Source organism: Artemia sp. Qi Xiang Cuo, chromosome 6 (assembly GCF_049724085.1).
Source record: "Artemia sp. Qi Xiang Cuo chromosome 6, ASM4972408v1, whole genome shotgun sequence".
Taxonomy (NCBI): domain Eukaryota; kingdom Metazoa; phylum Arthropoda; class Branchiopoda; order Anostraca; family Artemiidae; genus Artemia; species Artemia sp. Qi Xiang Cuo.
Window position 1 is genome coordinate 54,658,117 of NC_142799.1, and position 18,717 is coordinate 54,676,833.

The window sequence follows — 18,717 nt, forward strand, 5'->3', positions numbered from 1 at the left end:
ATTAAACTACTTTAGACTACGTTAGGGGGGCACGCGCCCCCTTGCCCCCTGGATCCACCACTGCCTTCAAGTTTTAAGAAATACCTCTTTTGCATTTTAATTAAAAAATTTGAAATCCCTCTGCTTCGTTCTAAAGTTTTTGAAATTATAACCCTGTGTCACTTTTCCAGCTGAAACAGTCATACATTAAAAAAATCCCAGTTGGCTCTAGTGTAATTTGGCCTTTCTTCTCGAGAAATTTTGAATGACACTTTGTGACTGCATAGGAAAAATAAAAATAAACAGCCCATAACATTAAATTGATCAGTCACATTTTGTAAACGAAAATCCTCGAGAATGTGGAGGAATTAAGCAAAACAGTTTTCTATACATAGGTCACATTTGGTTAAGCTCTGCTATGGTGTGCCTTAATTTGTCATTGATTTGGATGTAATTTAGGATACTTTAAAGAAAAAGGCTGGTAAAGACTGCATCTTTATTTAGCAACATCCAGAAAAACCACTCCAAGAGAGGGGTTCTACAAAAAGGCAAATAAATAGTGTTTTTTATATGAAAATAATTTTATAAATATCTGCCAGAGATAACTATCCAGACAAAATAAAATAAAGTTAATTTCGTAAACTATATTTAGCTTCAATAGCAAATAATAGATTCAAAAATGAAGATCGAGAATGGGGTTTTTTAAGGCCAACGCAACTACTGGAGGAAACAAAACAAATATTCGGGAGGAAAATCGCTCTCCTTCTTTGACACAATAAGAGGAAGTTAAAATAAAACACATTTACATTTTCTGAACTACTATATGAACAAAACGAATAACGCGACAAAAGAACAGGAAAAACAAACAAAACGAAAGTTGGGAGAATTATAAAAACCAAACAACACTGAAAAACAAACAAAAGTTCAAATCAAAATCAACAGAATTAAAATTTTGAAAGCAAATAACCTAGTTTCAAACGCAAGCCCCTAACCAGCATGGGCGTAGGCAGCATATTATCTAGGGGGGGGGGCAGTCAATAGTGTGATGGAGGGCCTTTTATCAACTGCTTTTCCAACCATCTGCTTTTTCGGCCATATCTAATGTAAATTATTAGTATTTTAATGTATTAGTATTGTAATTTATTAGTTCTTTAGAAAGAACTAATAAATTAAACTGAATATTTGATGTATAATAATATAAATTGCTGAAAGTTCATCAGTTCAAAATTTCACTGTAATTTTAATGTTAATTTTCAATATTAAGTACAAAAGAAAATATTTTTGATACTAACGGTCTTCAAGAAAGCGCCATTGAGGTAGTAGGTTTCAGACTTTTACAGTGAGAAAAGTAAGAAATACACAAAGTCTTGTTTGCAGTGAATATCGTTTATTTCAACATTGATTTGCATATTCAATTTAAATTTCACTCGTTTTAAGATTTATTTAGTCATTTACATTAATATTTATTGTATGTTTGTTTGCATTGATTGTTTATTTAATTTCTGTTCGTTTAAAGTTTCATTTATACTTCAATAGCAAAATATTTTTTTTTCGTTTTAAGCTTGTGTTTCTTTTTTTTCGTCATACAGCTTTGAAAGACTTCGAATGTAATGTTTGAAACACAATTTAACGCTTTGTTACATAGCATGAAAATGTGTTTAAATCGTTATCTTCAAGTCTAATATAAAACGAATTTATTTCACATAAATAGGTTCTTACTTGTAACTCAAAGAAATAGCTCCTATTAAAAAGGAAGGAGAAAAAGAAAAGAAAAGAAGAAATAATATGCAACAATTATGTTCTACTACTACTACTACTGCTAACAACTCACTACAGCACCAAGCCGCCTGAGACCAACATAGCTACGCACGCTCCTCCTCCATCCCAATCTATTCAAAGCCTCCCTTTTTACATCCTTCCACGAAGTTCCCATTTCCTTTAAATATTGCTTTATGACGTCGTCCCATCCCAGACGAGGACGATCCGCTTTCCGCTTAGCCTTAGACGGATGGCCGAAAAGAACAATCTTCGGCAATCCACCATTTTTTATCTGCACAACGTGCCCTAGCCATCTCAACCTTTCCTTTATTATAGCCCTAGAGAGCGGTATTGAACCGCTTTTTCCGTAGAGCCTATTGTTTGAAATACAGTCAGTCAGCCGGGTACTCAGAACAATCCTTAGGCAATTTCTCTGGAAAACATCTAGAAAATCTGCATCGGCTTTTCGAAGCGCCAATCTATCAGAGCCGTATTTGACTACTGTCATCACTGAAACATCTAAAATTCTAATCTTGGTTTGCAGACTTATCTTCCTATTCTTCCAAACTTTTTTTTAACTGTGAAAAAACACTCTGACCCTTGGCTATTCTACTTTTAACATCTTCACTGCTCCCACCATCTTTACTAATAAAACTACCAAGGTAAGTGAAGCTGCTCACCTGGTCAATCTTTTCATTACCCAATGTCACCTTTTCGTTTTCACTTATTCCTAGGCTTCTTAACATTAATTTTCAAACATATTCTAGCACCCTGAACTTGCAAAACCTCTAAAAGTTCATTCATTTTGCTCACACTTTCCTCTAGGATGCTTAAATCATCAGCATAATGGAAGTCCAGGAGACTTTTTCCTTCCCATTTGATTTCTTGGTCTCCCATTGCCTTTCCTGTGCTCCTTAAGACTAAGTCCATCAGAATAATCCACATAAAGGGGGATAGAAGACAACCCTGCTTAATTCCTGATTGAATACAAAACCAGCTGCTATCTTCATTTCCTACCTTAACTGCAGCAGTGTTATTCTCGTACATAGCACTAATCACTTTAATGTATTTGTCTGGTATACCATAAAAGGATAAAACCTTTACTGAAGCTCTTCTATCAACAGAATCGAACGCTTGCTCATAATCCATAAAAATGAGGACCAAAGGTGTTTGAAAACTCAGGCACTTCTCAATTATTAACCTAATTGTGAAAATTTGGTCGACACATCCTCTACCTTTTCTAAAACGGTACTGTTCTTCTCTTAAAACTTTGTCTGCAGCATCTCTCAGTCTAAAAAGTATCATACTACTAAGTAATTTGCTACAAAAAGAGACCAGACTAATGCCTTGATAATTACCACACTCACTCTTATCACCTTTGTTATACAGTGGTTTACTTAAGGTTTTCCTAAAATCGTTAGGTACTTCCCCTTTTTCAAATATCATTCATAATCTTCAATAACTAATTTCTAACCTCAGAGCCACCATATTTAAGATACTCATTTACCACCCTGTCAGCACCTGGAGCCTTATTATTCTTTAATCCTTTTAATACCGTCGCTAATTCTTCCTCACAAAACAAATTTTCTTTCACATCCAAGGTATCACAAACGTGTTAATCTTCCTCTACATCTTTTCCTGCAACTCTATCTCGGTGTAGCAAATTCTCAAAATGTTCTGCCCATCTCTCTTTAATTCTTTCCTTATCGCTTATTGTGGTCCCATTCCTGTCTTTAACTGGGCCAATTCCGGATTGACTACTCCCTCTCAATTTATTAACATACCTGTACAATATTTTACTATTATGCCGTCTAGCTGCTTCTTCCAGATCCTCGGCAATTTTATCTATTGCCTCCCCTTCATACCTCCTTAGTCCATATTTTACTGCTTTCTTCTCTTTCCTTACATTCCTTTTGTTTTCATATGATATATCAGTCAGATAATTCTTGTAGAAATCCATTCTACTTTCTATTAAACATGAAGGTTTTTCACTAATGTTCTTAGCTGCAGTCTTAGCTTTCTTCCCTATGACACCTTCAGCAACTTCACAAATTATTTTTCTAAAATTATTCCAACCATCTTCTACATTATCAAATTTTATACTCTGAAGTTTAGTATTCAACTGTTCCTGGAAAGTTTCTCTTAAATTCTCGTCCTGGAGTCTATCAAAATCATTTGGCCTATAACGACGTCATACCGCTCTTGATTTTTTTTTACATGGTAAAATAAACTGAAAACTTTATAAAATTGACATATTCTGAATCCTAAGAACAAGTACTTTCACTTCTTTTTTTAGTTTTCCCCACAACCTTTATTTTTTTAGTTAACCCCTATTCAATTTAGAAAACAAGGTTTTTTAATATGCTTTTTCTTAGTTTTTTCGGTTTTTATGAAATTTTTGCTTGCATTAAGTATTTTTTTATGCTTTATTTGAATTCTGCTCATCATTACAAGTCAAACTATGTGCCTTTTTTCCAAAAAATCTTAATTCTTGAGCAACTATTTATTTTTTCTAAATAACGTCTTCGCTTTCAAAAATTAGCCTACAATGACCAAGTTTCTTTTTAAATTTATTTTAGCTATTGACAAAAAATGAAAACGAATCAAACTGCACATCATTCGAACCGTCAGAATGTCTTTTACACGCTGTTACGAAAAACAAAGTCGATACTTGAATCTGCAAGAATATATAATCGTTTGAACAAGAAAATTCCCCCCCCCCCCACAAAAAAGAAAATTTTCTAAATAGTGGCGTTTTACTTGAAATATTTTCAACACAACCAATAATTTTTATCTCACAAAACCATATATCACTCTTTTTGAATCAAATCTTGTATTTACATTTTATACATCTAACATTTTTAACAAAAAAAAAAAAAAAAAAAAAACAATAGATGCCTCGCTCTGCGATCGCATACGCGAATTTGGTTTCCTAGCAATAAAAAAAACCTGATAATCTTACATATCGGGTTTAAGTTGCATAATAATTTTTAACTAATATTTTTAACCCCCCAAAAAAAAACAAAAAACAATAGATGCCTCGCTCTGCGATCGCATACGCGAATTTGGTTTCCTAGCAATAAAAAAAAACTGATCATCTTACATATCGGGTTTAAGTTGCATAAATTAGCGAACGTTACAACATAAAAGGAAAGGATTTAGGATATTTATCTGATCTAGCTAAAGGTAAGGATTCTGGCAACAACGATGTTAGGGGGGTTTCAGGTGTCTTGCATAAGGTACACCATATTTTTTAGCCTAGTAATGTTGTTTCATCGCCGGGTTTTCATTCTTGTATGACAAAAATTAAATAAAAAAACAAGTTTTTTTTAACTGAAAGTAAGGAGCGACATTAAAACTTAAGACGAACAGAAATTATTCCGTATATGAAAGGGGCTGTCCCCTCCTCAACGCCTTGCTCTTTACGCTAAAGTTTGACTTTCTCACAACTCTATTTTTTTTAAAACAATAAAAAACTTTAGCGTAAAGAGCGAGGCGTTGAGGAGGGGACAGCCCCTTTCATATACGGAGTAATTTATGTTCGTTTTAATGTCGCTCCTTACTTTCAGTTAAAAAAACTTGTTTTTTTAATTTAATTTTATAAAATCATTATTTTTATTTAATTTTATAAAAGAGTTTTTTATATAATTTTATTATTCCGTATATGAAAGAGGCTGTCCCCTCCTCAACGCCTCGCTCTTTACGCTAAAGTTTTTTATTGTTTAAAAAAATAGAGTTGTGAGAAAGTCAAACTTTTGCGTAAAGAGCGAGGCGTTGAGGAGGGGACAGCCCCTTTCATATACGGAATAATTTGTTCGTTTTAATGTCGCTCCTACTTTCAGTTAAAAAAACTTGTTTTTTTTATTTAATTTTATAAAATTATTATTTTTATTTAATTTTTTAAAATTTTTAATTTAATTTTATTATTCCGTATATGAAAGGGGCTGTCCCTTCCTCAACGCCTCGCTCTTTACGCTAAAGTTTTTTATTGTTTAAAAAAATTAGTTGTGAGAAAGTCAAACTTTAGCGTAAAGAGCAAGGCGTTGAGGAGGGGACAGCCCCTTAAATATACGGAATAATTTCTGTTCGTTTTAAGTTTTAATGTCGCTCCTTACTTTCAGTTAAAAAAAAACTTGTTTTTTTATTTAATTTTATAAAATTATTGTTTTTATTTAATTTTATAAAAGAGTTTTTTATTTAATTTTATTAATAAAAAAAAAGTTATGAACTTTACCCAATGTTAACATATAGTATTGGTTATTGGGACCCGGCTCAATGGTAACCGAAACTCTAGAAAACGGTATGTTGATACAAATAGATGCATCAAAAGAATCGAATTTTAATGCTGATTTGGGATATTTATCTGATCTAGCTAAAGGTAAGGATTCTGGCAACAACGATTTTAGGGGTGTCAGTTGTCTTGCGTGAGGTACACCATGTTTTCTAGCCTAGTAATGTTGTTTCATCGCCGGGTTTTCATTCTTGTATGACAAAAATTAAATAAAAAAACAAGTTTTTTTAACTGAAAGTAAGGAGCGACATTAAAACTTAAAACGAACAGAAATTATTCCGTATATGAAAGGGGCTGTCCCTCCTCAACGCCTTGCTCTTTACGCTAAAGTTTGACTTTCTCACAACTCTATTTTTTAAAACAATAAAAAACATTATCGTAAAGAGCAGTGCGTTGAGCAGGGAACAGCCCCTGTCATATACGGAATAATTTCTATTCGTTTTAAGTTTTAATGTCGCTCCTTACTTTCAGTTAAAAAAACTTGTTTTTTTATTTAATTTTTGTCATACAAGAATGAAAACCCGGCGATGAAACAACATTACTAGGCTAGAAAACATGGTGTACCTCACGCAAGACAACTGACACCCCCTAAAATCGTTGTTGCCAGAATCCTTACCTTTAGCTAGATCAGATAAATATCCCAAATCAGCATTAAAATTCGATTCTTTTGATGCATCTATTTGTATCAAAATACCGTTTTCTAGAGTTTCGGTTACCATTGAGCCGGGTCCCAATAACCAATACTATATGTTAACATTGGGTAAAGTTCATAACTTTCAGCCCTCCTCCTAGGGGCTTCGAGGGATTAAGTCATCCTAAAAGACATAGTTATAATATTTTCGACCATGCTGAACAAAATGGCTATCTCGAAATTTTGATCAGATGACTTTGGGGAAAAAATGAGCGTGGGAGGGGGCCTAGGTGCCCTCCATTTTTTTTGTTCATTTAACAAGAGCACTAGAACTTTTAATGTACGTTCCAATGATTCTTCCCACGATATTATAGAATCACTAAGTTAATATAATCACCCCTGGGGAAAAAAACAACAAAAAAACAAATAAACACGAATTCGTGATCTTTCTTTTGGGAAAAAATAGAAAACTCCACATTTTTGTAGATAGGCGCTTGAAACCTCTACAGTAGGGTTCTCTGATAGGCTGAATATGATGGTGTGATTTTCATTAAGGTTCTATTACTTTTAGGGGATCTTTCTCCCTTTTTTCGAAAATCAGCCAAATTTTCTCAGGCGTGTAACTTTTAATAGGTAAAACTAAAATTGATGAAACTTATATATTTGAAATCAGAATAGAAATTTGGTTCTTTTTATGTATCTATTGGTATCGAAATTTCTTTTTTTAGAGTTTCGGTTACCATTGAGCCGGGTCGCTCCTTACTTACAGTTCGTTACCACGAACTGTTTGATTGTTGTGTCTTCTGCTGACATTCAGTTTGTTCCGTTTCCTGTTTCCCTCCGACCGAGGGTTCCACAACTTGGGACTGATGTACATTCCATGTCCTAATTAATCCAGATTTAATCTCGGATGTTTACTTTTATTGCAAATTTTTGTGATGAATTCTGATTTTTATCGATGATTTATTTTCTACAAGTTGCTCATCAACGTCTCCTGCAGACTTCAGAAGAACTGTTGATGTGACTGGTATGTCGAGCGGAAGTTTCGGGAGGATTCCCTGGAAAAGAACTCGAAAGATGGTAATCGACTACCCTCTTGGCACTCAAGCTAGTGAGCATACCTGGAAGGCTAAAATCCCCAGGAAAACACGACCTTGTGACTCTGCTTCCTTACTTTCTTTGCTTGAAAATAGTTACGAGACTCCAATGCCATTCTCGGTGCCAAACCTGGACCTCTGCTGGACGCTTTGTAGGTTGTGTCCTACGAAACTTTTTGAAGTGGAATATGAAGAACCAACTCCCAGTTGAAAAGCCTTCAATGCAAGAATCGGTCTTTTCTGGTGTGGCAAAACCACAGTAGGTTACTTACCCTTACTTCCCTATTCACCAACATCCTGTGAAGTTGTAGTCTGTGTCATTTGCATCTGTCAAAAAACAGCAGCGAAGCTTGGAAACAAGTACACAGTCATCAGTCAGGATCTAGCTGTTTATGAAATAAGATATGGCCTTCAAAAGTCCCAGCCCGAAAAATTTTCTGATCTAGTTCTATTATTGGGCGGTTTTCAAAAGCTCATGAACTATTTGAAAGCGGTTGGATCTCTCATGGATGGAGCAAAGCTAAAAGAAGTTATTGTTGTGGTAGACATTCTCTGGGAATGTACTGTGAATAAGGTCCTTTCGGGAAAGAACATGTACCAGGCACTCTATGCTCACTTCCAGGTCTACGAAGGAATTAACCCACTTTGGTGGGAGGCATTTGAGAAATGGCTTGAAACATCCTGCTTCGTTTTAGTACCTTCTACAGTCGAGTAGCTTCGAATCCTGAATGATGCAATTGAACGCTTCAAAAGTGAAACTAGTTGTGAAGCATGTAAACAGATAGGAGGTGCATTGGCCAGTATTGCTCTGCTTTTCTCGAAGTACAACGAGTCCAGATCTACCATAAGGAATCATAGCCTCTGGATCAACTATTTAGATCTTATCCGTACCAGAAACGACTATCTTTATGTTGAAAGAGCACTGGGGATCACACTTAAACGCCACAAAAGAGATGATTCCGATTTTCTTCGCACCTGGAAACCATAAATACGCCGTAGCTGCACTTAACTACCTAGAAGAAATACTACACCTGCCTGAAAAACCGCCAGAAGTTCACAGATAGTTTGTAAGTGGTAATTTTGTTGTTAGGAAAACAACCGAGCCGTTTTGCAGCATTGCATGCGATCTGACTTTAGAGTGAATCTGGACATCAAAGGTCATCGAGGAGTTTCTGGTATCGTTGGTGCGACAACGAATGAAAATGCCAGGGATCGATATCTGGCTACTCTCCCCTTTCTTACAGCTGTCCCAAAACGCTGAAAGCAAACCTGAATATGGATGACGAGGCAATGAAGCATCATGAAGATACCACTTCGATTACGAATTTGACAATAAAAGGCAGAAATCGGGTTATGGACTTGGTTGAGTTGTTCGGAAACCCATTCGAGACGACGAGAACAGACCTGCACAACTTTATGACAGGGGATACAGCTCCAGAAGCCGTAGCAAATAGTCTGCTGAACCTCCGAGAAATTGGCTTCGAAGCCATGAGCTCGTATCTTGAAGGGACATCCACGAACGTAAAAGTTGGCATAGTACAAACTTTCGCCTCTGTTGCCAAAAAAGGAAAAAAAGAAAGTACCACAAAAAAATATTTTGGGGAAACCGAACTGCTGTAACCAGCTCTGTGTCTTGCAAATTCAACACAAAATTAGTCCCTCTGTGAGCTGCTGAAGTACGAGCTACAGCCATATCTGGCCTCACTTGCAGTATTATCATCAAGTCGTAGGGAGCCTCAGCTACGTACTGGTAGAAATTCAACAGCCTTGAACTGCGTTCTACAACAGTCTGACTTGCAGTCATGGCCAAAAATAATTACACACACGCTTTTTGAAGACTCTCCTCGATCTGACTATATAGCTGATGTCATGAATGTCATAAGGTGTTATCGACCAGAACAAAATGAGACTCTAGCAGATTTTGGAATAAGAGTTTACGATGGGATTCTTAGGAACATACCCGAAGCTTGTCAGTCTATCCATTTTGTTGGTGACAGGTATGACGGTCTTAGTGACGATAGAACCCGTGATGACTGCTTGTTCAACCTCAAAGAAGCATCTGGCTATCGAGAAAGAAGAGGAGAACCTAGAGGAAATATTTCCAGCCCGTTCACTTTCTCCAGCAAAGCTGTAACACTCTGGGACGGGATTCTCAGTAGTCGCTCAGCCAAATATCAACTCTTGAAAGTTCTTATCGGGGTATGGGAGTACAAAATTTTGACCCGTCTGATGGTTCATCTTGCTGGAGGTTTTGAGAGTCGACATAGAGCTGTTACCGTTACACCCCATGGAATCTCAGTTGATGGTGATCTCTCGTCTGGCCATGAGGAAGCAGACACTCGGGTGTTATACTACACAGCAGTTGCCGCAAGACGAAAGAGCACACTTGTCATAATACAAGTCAACGATACTGATATCGTCTTACTAGCTGCACATTACTTCCAGTATCTTGCTAATCTCGGGCTCAAGCACCTCTGGGTTAAGTTTCCGTCCTACTGCATACCTATTCATACGGCAGCACAAAAACTAGGAGTGATATTTTGCAACGCCTTGCCACTTGTCCATACTTTGAGTGGATGTGACACCCCAAGCTTTATGTATGGAATTGGAAAGGTCCGCTTTTTTCAAGCTGCGAAGTCATCAGAAAATTTGTTGGGGCCTTTAGGTGATGAAGTTCGAGCCCTTGCAGAGAAGCCATCATCTGTGCAAAGTGATGGTTTAGTCAACGTCTGTAAGCAGCTCGTGGTTACAGTGTATGGCAGAAGTGCGACTAACTTCAATAATCTGAATGATCTTCGAGCACCTTTGTACCCAAGATTGGAGGATTTGCGGCATTTACCAACTGATATATCGTTTCTGCTTCATTTGAAAAGGTGCATGTTCCAGTCACTGATTTGGATCCAAATTCACAAGCCCTGTATTGATTTATCTCAAGCTACCGATATAGGCTGGAAATTGAAGATCATGAACTGAAACCAGACCTAGTTTCTGCGATGCCGCATGGGCTAGCATCGCTTTCTTTTTGCAAAATGTGACAAGACGAGGTGTGGCTCGCAATGTAAATGCTCCAAAACAGGTTTCTGTGACAACGCATGCAAGTGTGGAGCTGACCCCCAAAAATGCCTACTTTCCGATGTGAATAAGAACGAGTCCGAAGACGAAGATGAAGAAGAAAAAGAGATTTGAACCACCGTTTCATGTCCAGTTTTAAATATTTGATTTTTATTTGTTTTGATATTAAACTGCTAATGCAGTCGTCTAAACCGTACTTTCAGCTGATCGTGACAGTTAACGTCTTCTACATCAGTGGCCGTTGTCCCAATCTAACCAATTGGATCATTGGCCCCTGCTATGCTGGGATTTAAAGAAAATAGTATCTTAAATCAGCCTTAGTCACGCCCAATTGTTACCAGCGCCTCACCTGCTAGATTCTGAAAAAAAAACCTTTCTTGTATCCTTTGTTAAAAAACAAATGGAAAAAATCGTGAATTGGCATAGCTGTTTACATACACGATTAATATAAAATACCTAGCACAGCAGGCTTAATCTATTTTTATTTATTTACTTTTTTTTAACCCGAGAAAGGCTGTATTCCCTTGATTTGACCGAAACATATTCCAGGGCTTATTAGCATAGAGTAAGATTTGAAGTCTATATCTAAATCAGTATTCTTTAACCCGGTGGTCCGCGAATGTTTTGTTGGAGATCCGTGGTAAGTCTTTTGAATCACTTAACGACATCTCGATCCAGTCATTCGAGTTTCCAGTTTAAAAAAAGAAGAAGTAGAGACGTTTCCAAAAACGCCTCATTCTACAGTTAATTTTAAAGTATAGAACGAGCATTTTACATGAGTAGAAATGATGAGAGCTGGCCTGTTGTTGGCGGGTCAAATATAGTTTTAACAAGCTCTACTATCTTTGATTCATCGCAATATTACAATACCTTTCAAATTAAAACCATGAGAAATGAGACGCAAACAAAAATAATTGCGCAAAGCATCTTGAAAAAAAAACACACAAAAAAAAAAACAAAAAACGAATATTACAGCCATTTTACAAACAGGTTTTAGGGCTAAGACCTGTTTAGCCCTAAGTGTAAAAAAAAAACTTTGGTGGGTTTCGAGGTGAACTTATACAGTTAAAGAAACCTAAATTAGGGCTAAATTTAAGACACAGTGTGTGCTTATTTCAAACTTAAAGGCACAATGACCCTTTTTTGCTACTAAAGGAGCAAGCACACATTTTGAGAAAAACGCCTATATCCCCAATTCTTTGTTGTACATGAACTTGAAAAAACTATCAACAAATTCGACTTAATAGTTTTTTGTTAAAGGTAATACTCTAGCGTTACCTGTAAACAAGTTATAAGCCTTCGATGTATTTTCCTTCCTCGAGGCACTTCATATACACGGGTGGTCCTAGAAACTTTAAAAGGGGCTTATTGAATTAGAAATTGAAAGTTCTGGTGCTCTTTTTTAAAAGTGATCAAAGGGCGACCAGCCCCTTTCCTCGACTTTCCTCTCCCCCCCCCCCACGTGTTCTCCTAAGACATTTGACCAAAATTTGAGATAGCCATTTTATTCAAAATAGTTAAGAGGTCCAATAATCATACCGCCAGGGACGACACGTCCTGGGGCAAGGGTTGAAATTATTGGAAATTGGCAATTGTTTAACACATGTTTTATAGTGGAAATGGAGGGGGGGTGGGTCTGAATTTTGCAATATCACAGGAACGGCTAAGAGTATGAAGTTGAACCTTCCAGGGAATGCAGAGTGGGATGTTGAACTAAATCAGAAGACACTAAGTGCATCCCGGCTGTCAAAAGATGTACTTGCAGTATTTAAGGAAAGGCTAAGTTGAAACTGCTAGGTGAATTTGAGGGAGATGTTTAACTAAATCAAAAGATGCAATGTGCTATCAGGTCGTCAAAAGAGTACCATCTAGATGATACTGTATATTTGTTCACTGTCTTCAACAAAAGATTTTACTCACTTTTATATAATATTTCTTTTAATTTTTTTTTCAAATACAAAGTTAATGCGGTCTAAGACAATGTTCTCGCTGACTAAGCTTGTTAGAGATGATTAACAAAACCAACCAATGACGTGAGAGAAGCCAAAATTTACTTAACAGCTTTCCTGAAAAACACCAAAAAAATGGAGCACGGAGTCTGTTAATAGCAAATACTTGAAAGATTGCCTGAATAATACCGAATTGTGAATATCAGAAAACTATCCGTTACTTTTGATCAAAACCTTCAGGTCTAAAGAGAGAAATCACAAGATAATTTTTATTTACTGATATTCAAGAATCCCACACACTCTAATCAACAAAACAGAAATTTACTTTTAAATAAGCCATACATATTATGTAAACACACAAAAACAATTGCTTACACTCACCACACCAAATCCATTTAAAAAAGAAGGAGAAAAAGACCTTCAAAGAAACAAGAATAACTACAACCACATCATTTTATACTTCATCTTTAACCTCCGCCACCAAAACAATCTTACAAACAATAATTGGGTCAATTTCAGAGGTCAATTGACATTTTTTTGCTACTAGTCAACTAATAGAAAGTAATCTCTAAGATGGCGTTCAAATTCTATACTATATCGCCTTGCTTAGCGCCGTGGAGTCAATTCAAGGAAATGCTGGAGACGGGAATGGGACAATGTATTTTTCAAAATTCGGGGGGAGGCAATTTCATCCTTTTTCAATTTATCAATTAAAATACAAAACAGCCATTTTTCGATACAAATTCCAAAAAAAGGTGTTTTTTAAGATCTAGGGATGGGGAAGCAGAAAGATCTTGAAGGAGGGGTCTACCCCCCCCCCCCCTAACCCCAGTTGACACCACTGGCTTAGCACAGAAGACATATCATTTTTTGTCCTACCTTATAGTGTCAAGACTGTATTTCTGAATGTCTCACAAAGAAATGATCCTTAATTATTAGTCAATTAAGTAAATGTCATGATAAAATATTCATTAAAAAATATTTCAGGTTTGTTGAGTAATTCTGTTTAGGCCTGAGAAGACAATCAACGGCTGAATCCACCTGATTCCTTAATAGGAAACCTATATCTCCCTAATAGTCTTTTTTTTAGAAACATCGAAAAACTAAATTTGTCTGAATTATCTATACTAGAATTACAAATCTTGATTACCTATAACTGACTTTACTGGCATACTTATTTCATTCTAAGGATTGAAACAGAGCTTAAAATTAGAGATTTTCTTTTTTAACAAAATCTTTCCCTAAAAATAATCTTATTGATTAATAGTCTTTCTAGTTAATGAATTTTAGAAATCAAGGGATGTTTGTTTAGCAGCAACTTGCAGGAATATGCCTTTAAGTATAATATTATGAACATTTATATGTACCTGCCTTTAGATAATTATTTAAGTAAATTTGAATTATAATTTAAATTTTCCATAAAATTATTTTGTATTCTTGACAACAAAACTATCAAAATAATAAAAGAATTAGTTCAATTGAGTTTATTCTGTTTGATGTATACAGCAACTTGCTGCGAATGGCCTTGCCTCATTTGGATTTCCAAATATTAGGATAAAATAAAAAGATCGAAATAGTTTTAAATATGGATTTGAAAAGACAGAGCTTATAATACCCAATTTTCAAAAAAAAAAAAAAAAAAAAAAAAAAAAAAAAAAAAAAAATGGTCATTTCACATATTTTAAAATCAGATAAGACGAAGCGAGTCCTTACTTTTATCCTCAACAAAACAAGAGAGAGGGAAACAATTAATAATTATTTTTAAACATTGCTATTGGAATTAAGGACATTTTATGATGCCTAAGGTAATACAGATATAATGAGAGACGAAGAGAGTGAGAGAGAGACAGTAAGTGAGTGCATGTGAGAGAGAGAGAGAGAAATAGAGGGAAAAGTTGGCATATACAATAAAGTCTTGGAAAATATATAAAAATTATATTTAAAATAGCGAAAAATTCCTTTGAGACATTACCATTGCTTCAGATTCTCTTTTATTATGTTAAAATTTCTTCGCATTTAATTGAATTGGCATAACAGAAATACCTTTTTAAATTGAAGGGTTCTTCTGAAATCTAAAGAGAAATAATAATAAAAATCAAGATTCACTACCCCAATATTTAAGGTATACTTCAAACAAGTCTTTTAAGAAGAATAAAAATCGAAAGTCAAAAATGGTCGAAAAGCAAAAATAATTACATATCAAGAAACGAAATAAAGTAAGATAATCAATACCTTGAATATCTTTAAAAAAAAGCGACTGTGAAAGCATGCTTTCACGCCTAATCAACGACACCTAGAAAATATGAAGGTTGATGAAACACTCATTTACAAATTGATTTTACGTCCGCATTCATAAAATTTACAACTACTTAATCAGATCTGCATTAATACTAGGACCAAAGGTAAACCTGTTAAAAATTGTTCGAGGGACTTAAAGATCGTTTAAAATTCTAATTTTGAAACAACTTCAAATCATACATATCTCAAGCAGAGTTCTCATAAATACGGTTTTTTTTTTAACTCAGATCTTGGCTTTTCCTAGGCACACTAGTTCACGGTAATAAAGCGTTACCTGTTAATGCTGCTTACCCTCATTTCTTTTATTTGTTTAAAAAAATCAACCTAGATTGAAAAAACAATCAGCCGAGATATTGAAAGAAATACAACCTCGTACATGTTAATTTAACTTACGTAATAATAAACAAATCAAAAGTAACGTGGTAATACTTAAAACAGGCACATACAGGAAAATCCTAGAAAAAGGGAGTGAGTTTAAAAGCCTATTTAACTGGGAACCCTGTTGTCAACCCTCAAAACGAATTTCCGGGAAGTCTTGACTAGTAACACGGAACCGACTCAAAACTAAATTAACATATACAAAAATACAGCCCTCTCTTAAGACCCATTCAAACCGTTTTCATACACGACGCTCTATAACATCCTCGCAGTCACATTCGCCGCTTTATTCTATCTTCCGTTTCGAGGATACAAACTTAAAATCTCCGATTAAACTCTATTAAAAACCTGGCGTGTTTTTTTTTAAATAACATATATACATAATAAAATTAAAACGTGCCAGTAAAAACAAAACAATTAAATTACTTTGAACATTTAGATTACTAACTCTAAACTTGAAACAACTTATGATACTGAGGGCTTTCAAAATGATTTCATGATTACACTAGATTCAGATTTATTAGTGGTTGAGATGTATATACATAGAAATAAAAATTACCACGAGGAAAAGGGGCGGGGCTGTATCAACCCAATGGCGTAGCAGAAATTAGTTAATAATATTTTGTTTTATTTGCTTGTGTCTCTTCCGAGAAATATCGAGATACATACAAATCAGAAAGTGCGCTGTTACTATTTACAACCCGGCGGCCAGGAACAATTTATGGTAAAGTAGCCTAGCTTTATAAAATTAAAGCAGAAATAAAAAGCCTTCTATTCATTCCCAACTTAGAAAATAAGCGAAGATTTAATTTAAGATGATAGCTCATAGAATAGAGAAGAGACTTAGTTTCATACAGATTAATATTCCGAACGGGATTTATGAAAGCCCTGAGCACGCATAAACTAGCAGGTCAGATCGGATAAACTTCTTATATGAAGAACAGCAGGTACCACCCGGCCAAATTGATAAAAACAATAATTGCGTTGTTAAACAATTCGCAAAACTATTCGTCGAATTAACTTTGGCAAGTTGACGTGTAGGTTTACGCATTTATCTAACTTTAACTTGAATTGAGAATAAAAGACTATTAAATCTAATATTCCGTAAGATGAGAACTTGACACAAACTGCAAAAGTGACTAAATGGCTGGACTGGGTTGACGAATGTTCTTGGAACATAACCTAACCGTTAATAATATATATCAACAAAAATTAACATCGACTAATTAAGCTTCATATTTCATATAGCCACCAGATGGCTGCTTTTCTCGTTGCATCCAAGTACCTTGTTGCTGACTCCCACTCGGACTAGGGCCTGATGGAGGTTCTCCGCCTTGAGGGCCACCCTGCCCCATCCAGCCAAGTAGTCCACCACTTTGCGTAGGCTGGTTCGGGTTAGTTGACGGCGGCAGCGCCTGAGGAGGTGGCACTTGAGTATTTTGACCACCCTGAGATGGTGGAACACTAGAATACCCACCCTGATCCTGATGAGGTGGCCCCTGCGGACCTTGTTGGAGGCCACTAATTAATCCACCCCACTGATTCAGGGCAGCAGCTACCAATGCAGAGCCCATAGGCAATCCTAGGTTTAAGGCTCCCATGCCAGCTAATTGGGCGGGATTAGCCCCAGGACTTCCGGTGATCCCTAAAGAGGAGCCTAAAGCTGCTAAATTGGGCAATTCACTCGGCCGTGTGTGGGGAGGAGGCTGAGCCCAGCCTCCCATCCCACTACTTCCTTGGTAATGTGAACCAGCACTTTGATAAGGAGGTCCAGAACTTCCACCGCCAGCCCAAGGGTGGACACTTCGCCCGCTTCCATCCCTTGAATACCCACTTCTCCCAGCACCTGAAAAAGAGGACAAGCTGAATATGTCAATATCCATGAATTGTTAAATACATTTATATTTGTGTTTTGCATCGCGTTTCCAGTAATCACTTCTTTAGGTTTATTTGGCGAAATCCATATAGATGCCTTCTGTTTTCTCCTTTACGTTGATGCATTTCATTTGAAAAAAGAAACAATTGAAAGGAGAATTTGATTCTTATTAACAGAAAACCTAAAAGTTATGGTTGGAAACAGCGCGAGCAAGAGAAGGTCATTTCTCCAAACATAGGCAAATGAAAAATTCCTAGAAACATCTTCAAGATTATGTTCTAAAACTAAACAATTCCTGGTATTTCATCCTTCCCCCTCAAAACATTCCCCAAATCTATGAACTATTGTCCATATTATTTCTTTGCCGCTAGCAGGACACTGAAACATCATAGAGAACTGTTAAAAGGCTCATTTGAAAGCTCATTTCTGTATTTAATTGATTTTTATAAATTCAACTTGATAATGTCATCATACAGTGCCATATGGTGGCCAATCGTACACCTTGGGTACCATTTCTGGAATGGAAAGCCTGGGAAGAATGAAGAGGGTACTTTAAAAATCTCCATGATCAAAAACCTTGTACCTAAGGTTTACAATTCCCCTCTAATATATTCCCCATCCCATCCCCCTTAATATTTTTCATAATTCGATGCTTTATTTAAAGCATCATACTATCAGAAAATTCTCTTTCCCCTACAAACAACTCGTGGAGGATCTCGCCCATATTAGCCAAAAACTACCATCACTGCCCGACTTGTCTTTACTTCTTCTTTTTTTTTCTTCGTCGCTAGCAGGGCACTGGAACATCATACAGGGGTGTTTAAGAATCATTTGAAAGCTAATTCTTAAATGTAAGCGATTTTTACAAGTTCAAATCGCTAACACCATCAAACAGTACCACATGGCACCAAAAACTGCACTTCAGGTATAATTTCTGGAATTGAAAGCTAGGGAAGAATAAAAAGCATACGTTCAAAATTTCCGTGGTTGAAAACCCTTGACCTGAGGTTTACAATTCTCCCTCTTCTATATCCCCCTCCCAGCCCCCTTAATATTTTGCATAAATCAGGTATTGAATAACAGAGCTATCAGGCTACCGCAACATCACAGAGAGCTGTTTAAGGTGTCAATTAAAAGCTAATTTTTACGTCTACGTTCTTTTTATAAATTCCTCTTGACAACGTCGTCACGAAGTGCCATATGGCCCCAAAAATTACACTTTTTGGTGGCATATGTAGTGTAGAAAGGCTACGAAGCATAAAAAGTACAGTCATATTCTCTATGGCCGAAAACCTTAAAAACTAGTTTTAAAATCACTCTCTCTCTCTCTCTCTCTCTCTCTCTCTCTCTCTCTCTCTCTCTCTCTCTCTCTCTCTCTCTCTCTCTCT

The 18,717-nt window shown here is 36.1% G+C and overlaps 1 protein-coding gene across 1 annotated transcript in view; it reads right to left on the reverse strand.

The window, feature by feature from the left end:
* Nucleotides 1-13,032: 13,032 nt before the first annotated feature.
* Nucleotides 13,033-18,717, reverse strand: part of TBPH (TAR DNA-binding protein-43 homolog) — a 70,785-nt gene continuing 65,100 nt past the window's right edge. The window contains exon 6 of the mRNA XM_089090841.1: nucleotides 13,033-17,299. Within this exon, the coding sequence (XP_088946967.1) occupies nucleotides 16,680-17,299 (620 nt within the window). The 3' untranslated portion in view covers nucleotides 13,033-16,679. The remainder of the gene's footprint in view (nucleotides 17,300-18,717) is intronic.